The sequence below is a fragment of the Aricia agestis genome, chromosome 10, assembly GCF_905147365.1.
Source record: "Aricia agestis chromosome 10, ilAriAges1.1, whole genome shotgun sequence".
Classification (NCBI taxonomy): domain Eukaryota; kingdom Metazoa; phylum Arthropoda; class Insecta; order Lepidoptera; family Lycaenidae; genus Aricia; species Aricia agestis.
In genome coordinates this window covers 2,260,291-2,274,473 of record NC_056415.1, presented here as the reverse complement: position 1 = coordinate 2,274,473, position 14,183 = coordinate 2,260,291, and the positions used below count along the sequence as shown (strand labels likewise).

Genomic DNA, 14,183 nt, shown 5'->3' with positions numbered 1-14,183 from the left:
GACATGTAAAGTTCTCAAACTTGGTATGCGGCCGGCGCCCGGAGTTCAACGCCATCGTGTTTACAAACCGTTCCTCTTAATCCTTCCCCAGGGTCATCAGAAGACAGAAAACCGTTATAAAAATCTTGCTCTATAGGTATAATATTTTTACGCAACTAAAATTCACAATGAGTAATGAACTAATGACCCGTCATATTATAATGATTGCCTCATATATTGTAAAGGCTAACCGTTTAAAGTAATATTTTAAGGAAAGGAATATTAATGCTGTTTTCCGTACGAGTTTCCTCGTAACTACCCGATGATACAGAAGGACTGGGATAGAACATTACATAATAACATAATACCTATTAGAGACAATAAAGATTACAATACGGAATAAACAAGTCCCTGCAGTTGTCACTTGGAAGCAACGACGAGTCGTTTTTCCTCTTTACTTGTGAGGATTATTGTAATCATGTAAAGTAATGTTCGCTGTAAATTTTATACGCATGCAGAAATAACAACCGAATATACGTCTTCCTTTTTGGAAGTCGGTTAAAAAGTGGCAACCCTGAATCCGCTGCGAGAATAAGCAATTGTGTGTATACTTTACATAAGTGATTACTGTCTAATAGTTCTTACGGATGCCATTGGACTTAATTATTATTAATCACTCCATCATTGTAATGAGCTACGGAACTTAAACACTATCAAAGTAATGGATTAATTAATAATGCATTTCTAATGAGTCAATTAAAAGAATTTAAGGTTTTTTAAGTACATTCAATAAACATGTTTTAAATTTTTAAGGTAAGCGAGCAGCGAGTACGGAGTATGGACTACGGAGACGATCAATTGCCCTGGCGCTAATGGAATATAAGACCTTGGCATTTGAAGTAAGTCTTTGCCCACGAGTGGGATACTGCTGTAGGTTAAGGAATAAAAAACCTGTTTATGACAGCCACTAGGTAACCACGTTATAACGTTGTAACGTAACGTAAATCTTTAATAACAAAGCTAGGAACGTTTATAATAAAACTATAATTATTATTTAGACCTAGACCTCTGTAATACTTTATAGTTTATTTTATAGATATTATATATATAAGATGCTTTATACTTACTAACAACATAGCTTCGTCCAAATCCAAATCACCGGTAAAAATAACAACGACCCCCTTGAAAAGCTGCTAGGGGTCCAAAAAAAGGGGTCCACGAGAGAAAAGTTTGTGAACCTCTGGGACAATCAACCTTCAATAATAACTAGATTAAGACATGAAAATGTTCTTATTTATTTGTATTTCACGTTCGTATTTAATTTCGTAACATCGAATGATCCGGGCCGTAGTTTAATGTTGTTTATCAAAAGTTCTCGTAAAATATTAATGGCGGATTTGTTTCAGATCTGCAGTAATTGTAACGGTTTCAAAGCGTTGGTTTATGTAATTACAGATGACCTAATTTTTAAATAGATATTGTAGGTTCAATTATGAAGTTTATGTTGCGTGTGGGAATGGGGGACTGCGCTGTGTGGACTTCGGGTCGAAAAATGATTAAACAGTTTGAGGACGTGGGAGAGCCATGCTTCGGCACGAATGGGCCGGCTCGACCGGAGAAATACCACGTTCTCACAGGAAACCGGCGTGAAACAGCGCTTGCGCTGTGTTTCGCCGATTGAGTGAGTTTACCGGATGCCCAATCCACTGCCCTATTCCCTTCTCTACCCACCCCTATTCCCTTCCCATCCCATCCCTACCCTCCTCTATTGGCTATTTCCCTATTCCCTCTTAAAAGGCCGGCAACGCACCTGCAGCTTTTCTGATGCTGCGAGTGTCCATGGGCGACGGAAGTTGCTTTTCATCAGGTGACCCGTTTGCTCGTTTGCCCCCTTATTTCATTAAAATAAAAGGGAGAAACGTATTTCTGTTGGTCGATTCCAATCCCGCAGGGTGGCCTAGAAAGTAGAAAGGCCTGCGGGGCTAAAATGGTCACATTTAGCAATTCCTCTCAATCAATTCAGCAAATGAATTGTCAAAACTGTCAAACTGACAAATGTCAAATCAGTACAAAAATACAGAAATGAATTGCAAGCAGAGTTGCATTTTGCGATTTTAGAAAAATGAATCATATTATGATTCATGTCATGATTCTTCAAAGCGACCATTTTTGCCCCGCTGAACACTGTGATAAGTCTGCGAGACGCGGACAACCGCTGGTAGAGTTGCGGTGGGTTGATCATGCCCGGATCTTTGCCTAAGCGGGGAATAGAGTACCATGGGATTTAGGTGGGTGGACACCATCAGTAAGTCCCACATACCCCGGTCGATGTCTCCAGTCCTCCGGGCCTCCGGGGATGCGCAAAGCATTTCCCCATACAAAAAAGGTCGATTCTGATTTCTGATAAATATTATCTTAATATAATAACACAATACTTACAACATTAAAACGCGTTTCTGGATATAATTATTATTAACGGTATTCTCACAAAATGTTAAACCAAGCGCCAAACGTCGAACGCGTTCTAATTCCTCTCCTCTCCTGATTCTTCAATAATGATCAGTTTAAACAACAGGATGCTGGGGCACCGCAAACGATACATAAATGGTTTTCAGAAATATCATGAGACACCAGTATAGAAACGATTCATTTAAATACAAAACATTCTTTTTTTAGGGGTCCCGCCACCAAAAAAGATTGAGAGCCGCTGGTTTATGATTTAATTATAAAACAATATTTGATGAATTGAACTGATGATTCATCAATAATTTTCACGAATCTTCTTGATATCAAGCTTCGTTTATAATCCAGTAAAAATAATTAAAAAGTCGATGTTAAATTCTAGACCTGCAAACTGTATGCCCCGGAATAGATTTATAATGTTTGTGTTGGCCTGCGGTGGTGGACTGTGGTCTTGCAGGCAATTATTGTTAGAAACTCCATAAAATGTATCGGTACAGTCAAGGCCACTATAATCAAGATGACGAGACTGGCCATAAAATTTAATTTAAAATATTTTGACATTTTATATGAATTTTTGCGTCTCGATTCGCACTTTAAAATCCATTTTACCCAGGATAAAATTTTTAAATTGACAGAAGGCGTACAGCGCGCGGTCGGAGAATTATCTGAGGTTAACTGGTAGTCTCAATTACAAACGGATTCCTGGAACCTGTCATGACTATTTTACCACCTGCTCCAGATCTTAATACAATAGTCTGTAACTGCAAAAGTTGCTGTGGCTCAAGATGCGGATGCAGGAAAGCGGATACAGTGCTCCTTAACTTACGGCCAGTGACCAGTGTATGGGACAAGCTTGTCTCAATTCTGTACCATATCACATCATCACTATATCTATCATCATTCATCATAGAACCTTTGACCCAGACATCATTATTGACTTCGATACAATTGTCGTTGAAGACGGTAATGAAGAGGAAATTCCGTAGCAGAGGGTGACGATGACGATGATGAAGAAGACGAAAAAGAAGAAGATGATGAAGGAGAAGAAGAGAACTGAAATTAGAACTTGTTCTCGAAATTTTAATTAATTTTGACTTATCTGACCGCGCGCGCCCTCTATTTTGAAAACAGTTCAAGGTATAAAAATGTTAAATAGAAAAGTTGTATAGAATTTAATTCTTTATAAATTAAAACGCAAAACGAAATATTTGCAAAAAAAGTAACAAAAATTAGATTTTCGTCACTTTTGACCTTTATTTTTAAAACTTGCGACCATTCAATAATTATATGTGAATTTTGAGAAAGTGTTAAATTAGGATGTCAAAATACAAGTTTTTACGTGAGTATGTCGATTTTCCAAGATTTGCTTCCAATTAAGCCTAAAATGACTGGAGTAGAACGGATTAATCAGGTATTGTGTACATATAATGCGGGTAAAATCGATTAAACGTATCTACCGTATAATATAAACGCATAATATAATCTCGCTTACGCTCTTCAATCTTTAAAACATTTTTTTTGAAACAACTTTTTTCGCGAAGTTTAATTATTTGGGTATTTATCAAAAAAGTATTTATTTAGTACAATCGTTTAGTGTATAAGACTGTAGTTTAGTCATCTCGAAAACGCCGCAGTCTTCAAATAGTGAGCTAAATTATTTTTTTTTTTTAATCTTACTGCGTCTTAGAAATTAGAATACGTAACCAAACTACATTATGTCGAGTTGTGAATTATCGGTAGGATTAAAATAATCGATTTATTTAAGGGTCTCCGTGGGCAGGGGTGATCAACATTTTGTATGAAGTGCGTCATGACATAAATACATTTGAAATCCCATGTCATCAGTGTCAGTTCAGTGTCATGTAAATCAGCGAGTAAATTGCGTGGACATACAGATGTTCGGGAAATATTACCTAGACACAAATAACGTTAATGCTTGTATGACATGGCATCTGTGTCATGAACACAAATAAACTATGTTTAGATTGATGTTACTAATAAACAGAAAGACAGGATTTTAATACATAGTTGTGAGTTGTGACTTTTTTGGAATGTTTAAAAAATGTTAAACTCGAGTAAGGACTCGACATGTCGTAGTGACATCAATCATGAGTCATGACTCATTATTGATCGAAAAATCGTAAAATGGAGGAGTTTCTTTCAGATTTTTTTGGCCAAGTGAATAGACGTTCAGCCAGTAATTAATTTTTGGCAACTAGGAGACGCTAATAAAGGGAAGTAGATAGCCTTTGTCTATGTTTTTATTTACAAATAAAAATGAATTTAAAATGTTGTTAGTCTCGTTAAAGCTCGAGAACGGCTGAACCGATTCGGCTGATTTTAGTCTCAAAATATCTGGACGTACATTGTACGTCCAGGAAAGGTTTATATTAGGATTTAGGAGCGAAGTGATACTGAATTCCATCGGATCATCTAATCTATACTAATATTATAAATGCGAAAGTATCTCTGTCTGTCTGTCTGTCTGTCTCGCTTTCACGCCAAAACTACCGAACCGATTGTAATGAAATTTTGTATACAGATAGTCTAAAGCCTGAGAAAGGACATAGGCTACTTTTTTACTGGAAAAAAGCGTTGTAAGGGGGTGAAAATGCGTAAATTTGTTCAAATTAAGTTAGTTCCAAAAATTCATAATAGATGGCGCCGTGCGTCTCCTCTATCGCGCTAACGCTTGCCCAAAAGTCTTTCTATAAGAGGTGGTAATATTTTACAGCTGAGTTTCGATTTTTTCGATTGTTATTTATTTTTTATGTTATAAATTAATAAATCAGTACTTTATCTGTGCAGTGACGTAACCTTAAACCTATCAATGATAAATAGTTTATGGGAAAAGTTGTGTAATTGGGGGGCTAAATAAGCTTAAAAATTTGGCATAAAATATAAAGTTTAATTAAAAAATTGAAATATTATGTGCACACTGCACAGCTGTTTTGATTTAAGGGGTACCAGGGTTTTTTTTATAAAAGCTTTTGACACCAATTTTGTTGACATTGCGCGCTATAAACTGAAGTCCACGCGGACGAAGTCGCGGGCAACAGCTAGTTTTAAATAAAGTTGAAAATTATAACACGTACCGTACGTAAATTTTTAATGTATGATTTATATTTTTAATATAAAAGTTATTAGAAATGTCATGTTTTGTTAACTCTGTAAATCGTTATTTTGAATAAACTGTGTGTTTTGACATTTATCTAAGATAACTGATAAGTAACATTTTTCCTAAAACTATTTTGCACACAATACAAATGTTTGCCGTCAACCGTCATGGAAACTAATTTTTTAGTTCACTGACCCAATTTCGAGTAAACTGCGATTAAATAAAATATAATATTAAGCTGCTATTAACCCATCAATCGGCAATCCACAAGCGGCACCGCATAACAATTGAAAATCTATTGTCTGCGTTTCCCACGATCGAGGTATAATGACAATCTATTAAGAGCCCATATGACCCTAACTTGACTACATACTTTAACCTAGATCTCAAAATCTGTAAGGTCTAGAAAACTGATTTTATGACACAAGTAACTTCAGTTCATAAAGATTAAATGCTCAAGACGAAAACACGATTACTCAAAAAATGCTCGATAGTTTCTTTTTTACAAAAAACTTGTTTTAGACACATTTTTGCTTGGATCTTCAAAGTTTGCTGTCTTTTCTTTAATATTTTTTAATATCTAAAAAGGTATTGATAAAACCTAAATTTGCTCACAACACTTTTTTATAATCATTATTTCATGAAGCCCTAAGCGGCCGCATCCGGCCGCGATAACAATAGATAAGCTATTGTGTCTCGTTATTCCACAGTTCGTCTTTTATTCAAGTAAAACTAACTCGGCGATGATTCCGCGCCGTCCTTTTTCACCTGGCATATGAAAGACGTGAGTGTGAAGAGAGAAGGACAATGTTTGATTTTTAGAGTCAGGTGAGCTCTTAAGAATGGGTGTTATTTATTATCAACTTTTGGAACGAAGTTGCTTGTCGCTCGTTGCGAAAGGTAAGGTTGTAACGACACTTTTTGACCGACACTTATTTTAGTACCTGCGAAGTAGGGGCAAGGGGCGTTGATGTAGCGATGACGTAAACTGGCGGTAAATTTAAATCTTCTTTCCATCCGGGTGTCCCTTGACACCTCTCAAGTTTTTTTTTCACCAACTCATCGTCAACTTTTTTAGTACCGTTTGAAAAATGTATTTATAGGCACCCGTGTCGAATAGATAATATTAATTATTATTATTCTTAATCCTTGGGACCTGGGCTTGAGTCTTGACATATTCATCATGTTATATTAATCATCTGCTTATATTCAACCAATTTTTTTTAAAGCAGGTCGATCGACACGCTGGGACTGATCTCAGGCCGACCTCACGGCTTACTTGTGCTTTGTGCATTGCCGTGAGTGTGCACGAGTCTTTAGTTAAGTCCCTTTGCTGACCTTGAGGGACAGTGGTGGCAAACCATCGGCTACACAGACATCGGAGATATATTTTCCAGACGTTGGCCGCATTCCAAGTGTACCTTGTGTCAGTTCCTGAATATAACGAAGAACTTCCTGAGATTTATCTCAGGTACAGAAATATATTCGGTCGTAATTGCGCCTCATTTAGTCAAGTTTCTACCTTGTGCTCTATTCTAGACTGAGGTAGATCAAAGCATCGAAAGCCGCTAAGAATTGTCGTGAATCGAGACTGTACTTGAGTGATTTGTTTTACCTTTGCTTAGCCTCCCTCAAACGTTTACACCTAGTATGTTCCCATTAGCTTTTTCGGTAAGGTGTACTCGAGGAATCGAGACAGTAGGGGTCATTGACTGTCAAAAACTTGTCATTTTCTATTTAAACCGCGATTGACAATATTCTTAAATATTTTAAATACAGTGCGAGCATTTTTCATTTAGCGCCTAGACTAAAAAGGTTAATGACCGCTAACGCCTCGTTTCGTCGAGTACAGTGTGGCTGAACTATTATGCTTTAAATACTTTGGCACTGGATAAATGGACATTTTGACGTCAATAAAATGTCGCAGCCGGTACTGAATATGACTCATGGCGCATCAAAAGTATCGGCGTTTGATGTCGCCCGTCAATCATGAAACAATATTTACTTGAGGAGTGCCAAGTTTTTGTCAATTACCCTCATTTTATGGATAACTGAATTTTTAAACAAATTGTTCTCGCAAAAATTCGTTCATCTCACAGGAACCGTTCATGGTAAATCTTCTATCCTCGTCCTTTTCTGCCTGCCTAGCATACGCCAACGAGATATCTCACTCTCGAGATAATTAAAAACTACTCGCCTCATAATGTCAAAATCTCGACATTATCTCGACAAAACTCTATAAAAATGTGTAGTTTCGATGATAGATCTACGCAAGAAAAAATGTTTGTCATGCTAGGGTCAATAGAGATGAAGAGACAAACCATCAAACATCGAGAAAACAATATGTAGAGTGAGATATCTCGTTGGCGTATGCTAGGCAGGCTGCAGGGCTTCAAAGTATACGACATCATCGGTTAGGCACGGGCGGTGTGACCATAATACCGGCCACCGTCACCGAAACCGGTGTGGGGGACACCGGTTTCGGTGACGGTGGCCGGTTTCATTGAAACCAGGCCAGCTACGCAGGAGTAATTTTATAGTGCCCAAGCGTTTGCGCAGTACACAAGAGCACTCTCTATTCTTTACTCTCATAACCCAGTGGGACGGAGATCAGGTGCAGGACCGACATGGATCATCTTACTTGTCAGACAATCAGGTGATCAGCCTGCATTGTTCTAACTAAACTTGGAAATAACATGTTTCCAACGCGGGAATCGAACCCACGACCTCCGAGTCAAGAGCCACGCTCTTAACCACTGGATGGATAGGTAGAGAGACATTCAGGAATACTTATGATTATATATGAATTTCTAACATTGAGTAACAATGAACGAGAAACAATAAATTAAATTTTGAAAGTACTCCGTTACATAAAAACTTTACCTAGCTTTATTTAACTGACTTTACCACATAAGAACATACACAGGGTAATTTTAAACAAGGACATTCGAATCATTAATATAGTTTTTGTTGATAAAGATCTGCCTACATCCTAACATGGAGTTGACGCTTATCCTTCAAGAATCACGATTTCGTTATGAAAATCCTAATTATTTGCACCGTATTTGGTCTGATACGCAGGTAGCATAAAACATATTATTTTGTGTTGTCATTATTATATCATAATATATTGTACATACATAAATCTTAAAGCCTTACTTTTGTTTGTTTTAACTCTACATTGATCAAAGCGTGATGTGTCTTTTCCGAGTTTACTAATTCCCAAAATGTTTACGACACCTGCAATATCCAACTTGCAATGAGATTTGGATTCTCTCATAGAAAGAAAATATAAAGTTAATAGCAAGCGATTGCTCTCGGAAAATCGCAAACGACCAGAAGTAGTCAACTAGTAACACAATATTATGTAGCTTCTCTAGTGCTGCTAGTTGCATTTGGTCATTGTAATCCCCTTTCTTAGGGTCTATACAGACGGACCGCATTTCAACTGCAATCCAACCGTAAATTACAGTTCAAGTGCAGTTTGAATGCAGTTGACACGACTGCAATAGAACTGCAAACCAAACGCGCAGTCGGATTGCAGTTCAGTTGCAGTTGGCGTGCAGTCGTGTGAACTGTTTGGTTTGTAGTTCTATTACAGTCGTGTCAACTGCATTCAAACTGCACTTGAACTGCAATTTGCGGTTGGATTGCAGTTAAAATGCGGTCCGTCTGTATAGACCCTGAGGCCTTCAGACTCTTTGGGAATAAGTGTTGTTTCATCCAGCTGTTCTGTGAGCCCGTGGTGTTGATCCCGCCCAGCCGACCCAATCGTGCCGAAGCATGACTCTCCCACAATTTGAAATGCCCTTGAGCATAGCGTTTGAAATTAAGCAGGCTAGTGCAATAAAAGTGGGAATCTGGTAGTGACGAAAATACCAGACCGAACTTCAGAAAGAAAATTTTATGTTTTGTTTGTGACTGAAACAATTTGTGGGAGGCTTGCGAAACAATAGACGAAAACAATGATTCAACAAACATCATTCTGCGATGGACCAACACAGGCGATAATAAAAAATTGTAGAGTAGGTAGTAGGTACACATTCGTCTATGATTACCCATGATCGACGTCGCTGGCGCATGTTATCGGCTTCACAATTATAGTGGTAAATGATTACCACTATGAATAAATCTGTCAATTTATTTTGTTGAATATCTTAAGACAGCGCGGATCATATCAGCATAAGACTTCTAAAGAAGTCCGTACCAAACTAATATGTATTATGTGCCCGTACACAATGGTCCACGATGGCCCACTGCAGTCTGCAGGCCACCATTACCCAGTCTACACAATGGCGATGGCTTGTAGTAGGCCAGCATAGCCTATTGTGAAGAGGCAACATAATATAAACCAATAAGATATCTTAATATTATGAGGAAAGTTTTTCCCATAAAAATTTCGGAGTTAAAACATTACGGAACCCTAAAATCAACCAAAAACAAAGATTTAGGATGAACCACAATCCAATCACCACATTGACGACGGCATTAAACGCGCATTAAACGGTTTGTGGGCGATAAACGCGATCGCTCGTAAACGCTAGATCAGGGAGTCACGCTCCGGAATTATCCGGGGAAAATACAAATTAAAATATGCCGTCAAAATGCGGCACCCTAGCATACTCTCAGGGTGAGTTCAGACCACAACGCGACGCGTAGATGCATTTCTAAATTTGTATGGATTTGACAGATTTGCAAGACGTCGCACGCTCACGAAATCTGTCAATTCAGTACAAATTTAGAAATGCGCGTCGCGTTGTGGTCTGAATTGACCTTAAGGAGAAGGAGGACTAAACCAATATAGATTCAAGTACAACATTGATTCCTAACTGTTAATCATTTTTACATAAGGTAAATCTTAATTAAAAGATTTTTGCTGTTTTAAACATGGATTTAATTTAAACAGCTTGCTAAAGCTCATGCATCTTAGATTTAGTTTTCAAGGTAATGATTAAAAGAGTTTTATAAATATTTTAATTGTAATAAATTAACTATTATCTAGTATGCAGCTTATTAATATTGTTTGTAGGCGCAGCTATGCTAGCAGACTAGCTCTACCTAATCCACATAACTATCTTATCCTTAGTCCACTTTCTTCGTAATGAGTACTGTAAAACTCTGGAATGGGCTGTCACCAGCAGTATTTCCGGACCGATACGACCTGCAAACCTTCAAGAAAAGAGCGTATACCCTCTTAAAAGGCCGGCAACGCACCTGCAGCTCTTCTGATGTTGCGAGTGTCCATGGGCGACGGTAGTTGCTTACCATCAGGTGACCCGTTTGCTCGTTTGCCCCCTTATTTAATAAAAAAAAAAAAAAAAAAAAAAAAAAAAAGCAATGACTAATGACCAACTGACTAACTCAATTCAAAAGATATTCAAGTATTGTTACTGTTATTATGACCTCACCCGTGCTATGACAGGTATTAAAATAGATAGATAAATGTTATAGTCATGAAAATAACGCGCTCATTAAACACTCCCTGGTGTCCATAACAGCTAATGGAAGCCTTAAGTAACACAAAGTGGTAGCCCTGATCTTAAAATAGTATGATCAATAACCACACAGAAGAATTTAAACATTTGAAGAGACGCGAAAATAAATGTTAATAAACTTGAAAAATATGGTGTGAAATAAATAATGAGGATCATTTATTACACTTAAATAAATGTAGGCAATATGTACACGAGAGTATTAAAAACGCAGGAGGTACGCAGAAATAAATAAGATGCAGCCCAAAACAGCTATGAGATCTATTTGTCACTGTACTAAACTAAATATAAAATGAGATTCAGCTCAAGCCAAGATCTCTATGTCTCTCAACAAACTAAACAGCTCAAACCATGACATATTTTTACACAAATAAAAAAAAGATGCAATCTCTTCTATCTCTATCAACAGTCCACACACAACTCACCTTATAACCATCTCCAAGACATCCTCTCTCTCGAAGACCTTGCAGTATAGATGAAGGATCTTGAGGCAGGAGTACTGAAGGCCGGACCAGTTCAGTTTGGCCTCCTTGAGGGCCAAATCCCAGGGGCAGTTCTCGTGTCTCGACAGGCACAGCATGCCGCCGCGAGAGGTCTCCGTCGGTGGCATTTATGTCACATTCACTATTCTGTATTGTTAGGACTTTTAAGTCACTTTATGGAGATAAAAGTGGTGTTTGTAAAGAGAACCGTTGCTAATTTTGTTTGTTAAAAGTTAAACAATATTGTCGCAATTGCGTCAACTTCACTTCGTAATAAGTCATAAAATTGCCTCGTTGAAAAGTTTGATAATAAATAGATTTTGACAATAAAATCATATTTCGGATTAGAATCATTAAGCCGTAAAGTTCTCAGACGACTCCCAACGGGCAAATTATATCACGGTTAATAGCCGCAACCTTTAGCGTAATTAGGCGGCGTTAAATCACTCGTGCGAACTCAGCTTTACCGACCGTAACCCGTCGAGTGCCGATTAATTTCACAGCAATTACGGGGTTATCGTATATGGATTTTGGGTAGTATAATGAGGGGTTACGGGTAATTAGGGGGTAGTATTAACCCACAGAGATTGCTTCGGAAGCACGCGGTGCCCTAAGTGAATCAATAGGTGATTTATTTTTTTATGTATAATATATAAGTAATTAGATAAATTTTAGTTTTTCTTTATTACTAAGAAGTAAGAATGTTATAATATGATATGGTGTATTGGTTACTTGTGTATGTATAAAAGTTTAAAAATATTATCAAGTGGACCGAATTCGCACATCAAAATTTCAAACATCACATAAACCGTGTTACGACTTTTGATCCATAAATTATAACATCTAAACTTTATGTTCAATCATAAAAATAATTTATCGATACTTTTGGCACTCACAAACCTACATAATATGGCAAATATTTCCTAGACATGAACGATGTCTTTTGATATTAAAATTTCTTCCCGGTGTTGACATCAGGAAATTCATAGACATTTTATTTATTACTATTACCCTGACGTTAAACTCTTATTTTCGTCGGATTTTTCAGGAGTCGATAACCCTTAATAAATTTTACGGGTGGAAATAGTTCCATCGCAATAAAATACGCCTACAATATCTTTAAAACGACGAAATCAGACAAAAATGTACACGAAACTTTGTTATACAACCGTAAACTGCCGTGTACAGAAGAGAATTGTTGTTGTTGCAGCAAGAATCGTACCCTACCAGATAAGAGTTAGCTAATCACAATTCACAGGGCTACAGAAGAAACAAAAGTTATTCTCTACCTAAAATAGGAATCAATTCACAGAATCATACAGGGTGTAACAAAACCCAGTGATAATACCTTAGGGTGTGCATGTCCCTTATATTAAGTTCACTGTGATAGTTGCAGCGCTGAACTTGTACTTTTTTTGTGATTTGTATCGGCAGTGCACTCTAGTATTATTAGTTTGCTCATACAAAAGTTTAAAAAAGTTACTGTTTCAGCGCTGCTATTTTCATTGTCTATACAGAGGACTCATACACACCCTAATTCCTAAAATATTCACTTTCACTTTGCTTTGTTACACCCTGTATGCGTAGACCCTGTACACAAAATAACATCGTAATAAATAATAAGCACCTACGAAAAACAAGGGAAAAGTGACCCCCAAACGACCAATTATGGTCCATATACGGTGACACCACCAAAGCATTATATTTTACGACTCGCGCGCACTGGAGGGTCAAGTGATAAAGCCAAGTACACATTAAGCTTTTCCACATCTTATGACTTTTTTCTCAATTGTAAGTAATTTTTTCCTGAGGAAAAAATGTAGTAGGTAACTATAGTGTCATTCCTAAACTAATATAGTTATCAAACAATCGAATTGTGGGACCTATGTAAAGAGGAAGTATTTCGTTTGTTGGCTTTCAAACTACTAGACTGCTAGAGCGTTTTCGTAAAAGTTTACATAGAGTCGCGTACGCAGATGAAATCCTTTTAAATAAAAGTATATTATTTTCCACTAAAATTATTTTACTTTTGTTCTTCTACACTGAGTATACACTCTATAGTATAATCTAATCTACTAAAGTTCTACTAAAGTGAGAAGGTATAGCAGGATGTAGCAATTTGTACAGTCCTCCTTCAATAATCTTAACAACATAACTACCATCAATGTATTACAATACCTTCTTGTAGAGGGGCACCCATTACTTAGATATACATTATTTTTGCTCTGCAATCTGCATACATTACTCTAAATTATACATTTTGAAAATAAATAATTTATTCAAATGAAATACCAAGTAAAGTAACATTAATATAATAAACACTGATTTTCTAACAAAAACAGCACATGTATAGCAAAAAATCACAAACCTAAGTTTAGTTTATTTAGTTAAATACCGGATTTGTTAATTACTATCCAGTATGTTAAATGAGCTAATGGCTATAAAAGTACTTGCAGTAAAAACGTATCTAGTTTCGATTTCCAAGTACCGACCATTAAACTAAAGATACATAAATATATTTTTCTGTCAATATGCATTAGTAACAAGTTTCTACTTATTAATTATTGCTAGTTAGGGATAACAATCCATAAAACAGATCTGATAAGATATAAATACGATTAATTTACTATTACAAGTGGTAATATAAAC

The 14,183-nt window shown here is 36.8% G+C and overlaps 1 protein-coding gene across 3 annotated transcripts in view; it reads right to left on the bottom strand.

Annotated features, from left to right (window-relative positions):
- Positions 1-14,183, bottom strand: part of LOC121731023 (four and a half LIM domains protein 2) — a 170,976-nt gene that overhangs the window by 66,768 nt on the left and 90,025 nt on the right. The window contains exon 1 of one of the 3 annotated variants that reach the window (XM_042120322.1): positions 11,478-11,698. The exons of the other annotated variants lie outside the window; for them this stretch is intronic. Coding sequence (XP_041976256.1) covers positions 11,478-11,662 — 185 coding nt within the window. The 5' untranslated portion in view covers positions 11,663-11,698. Of the gene's footprint in view, positions 1-11,477; positions 11,699-14,183 lie in introns of those variants that run through there. 3 annotated transcript variants of the gene reach the window in all.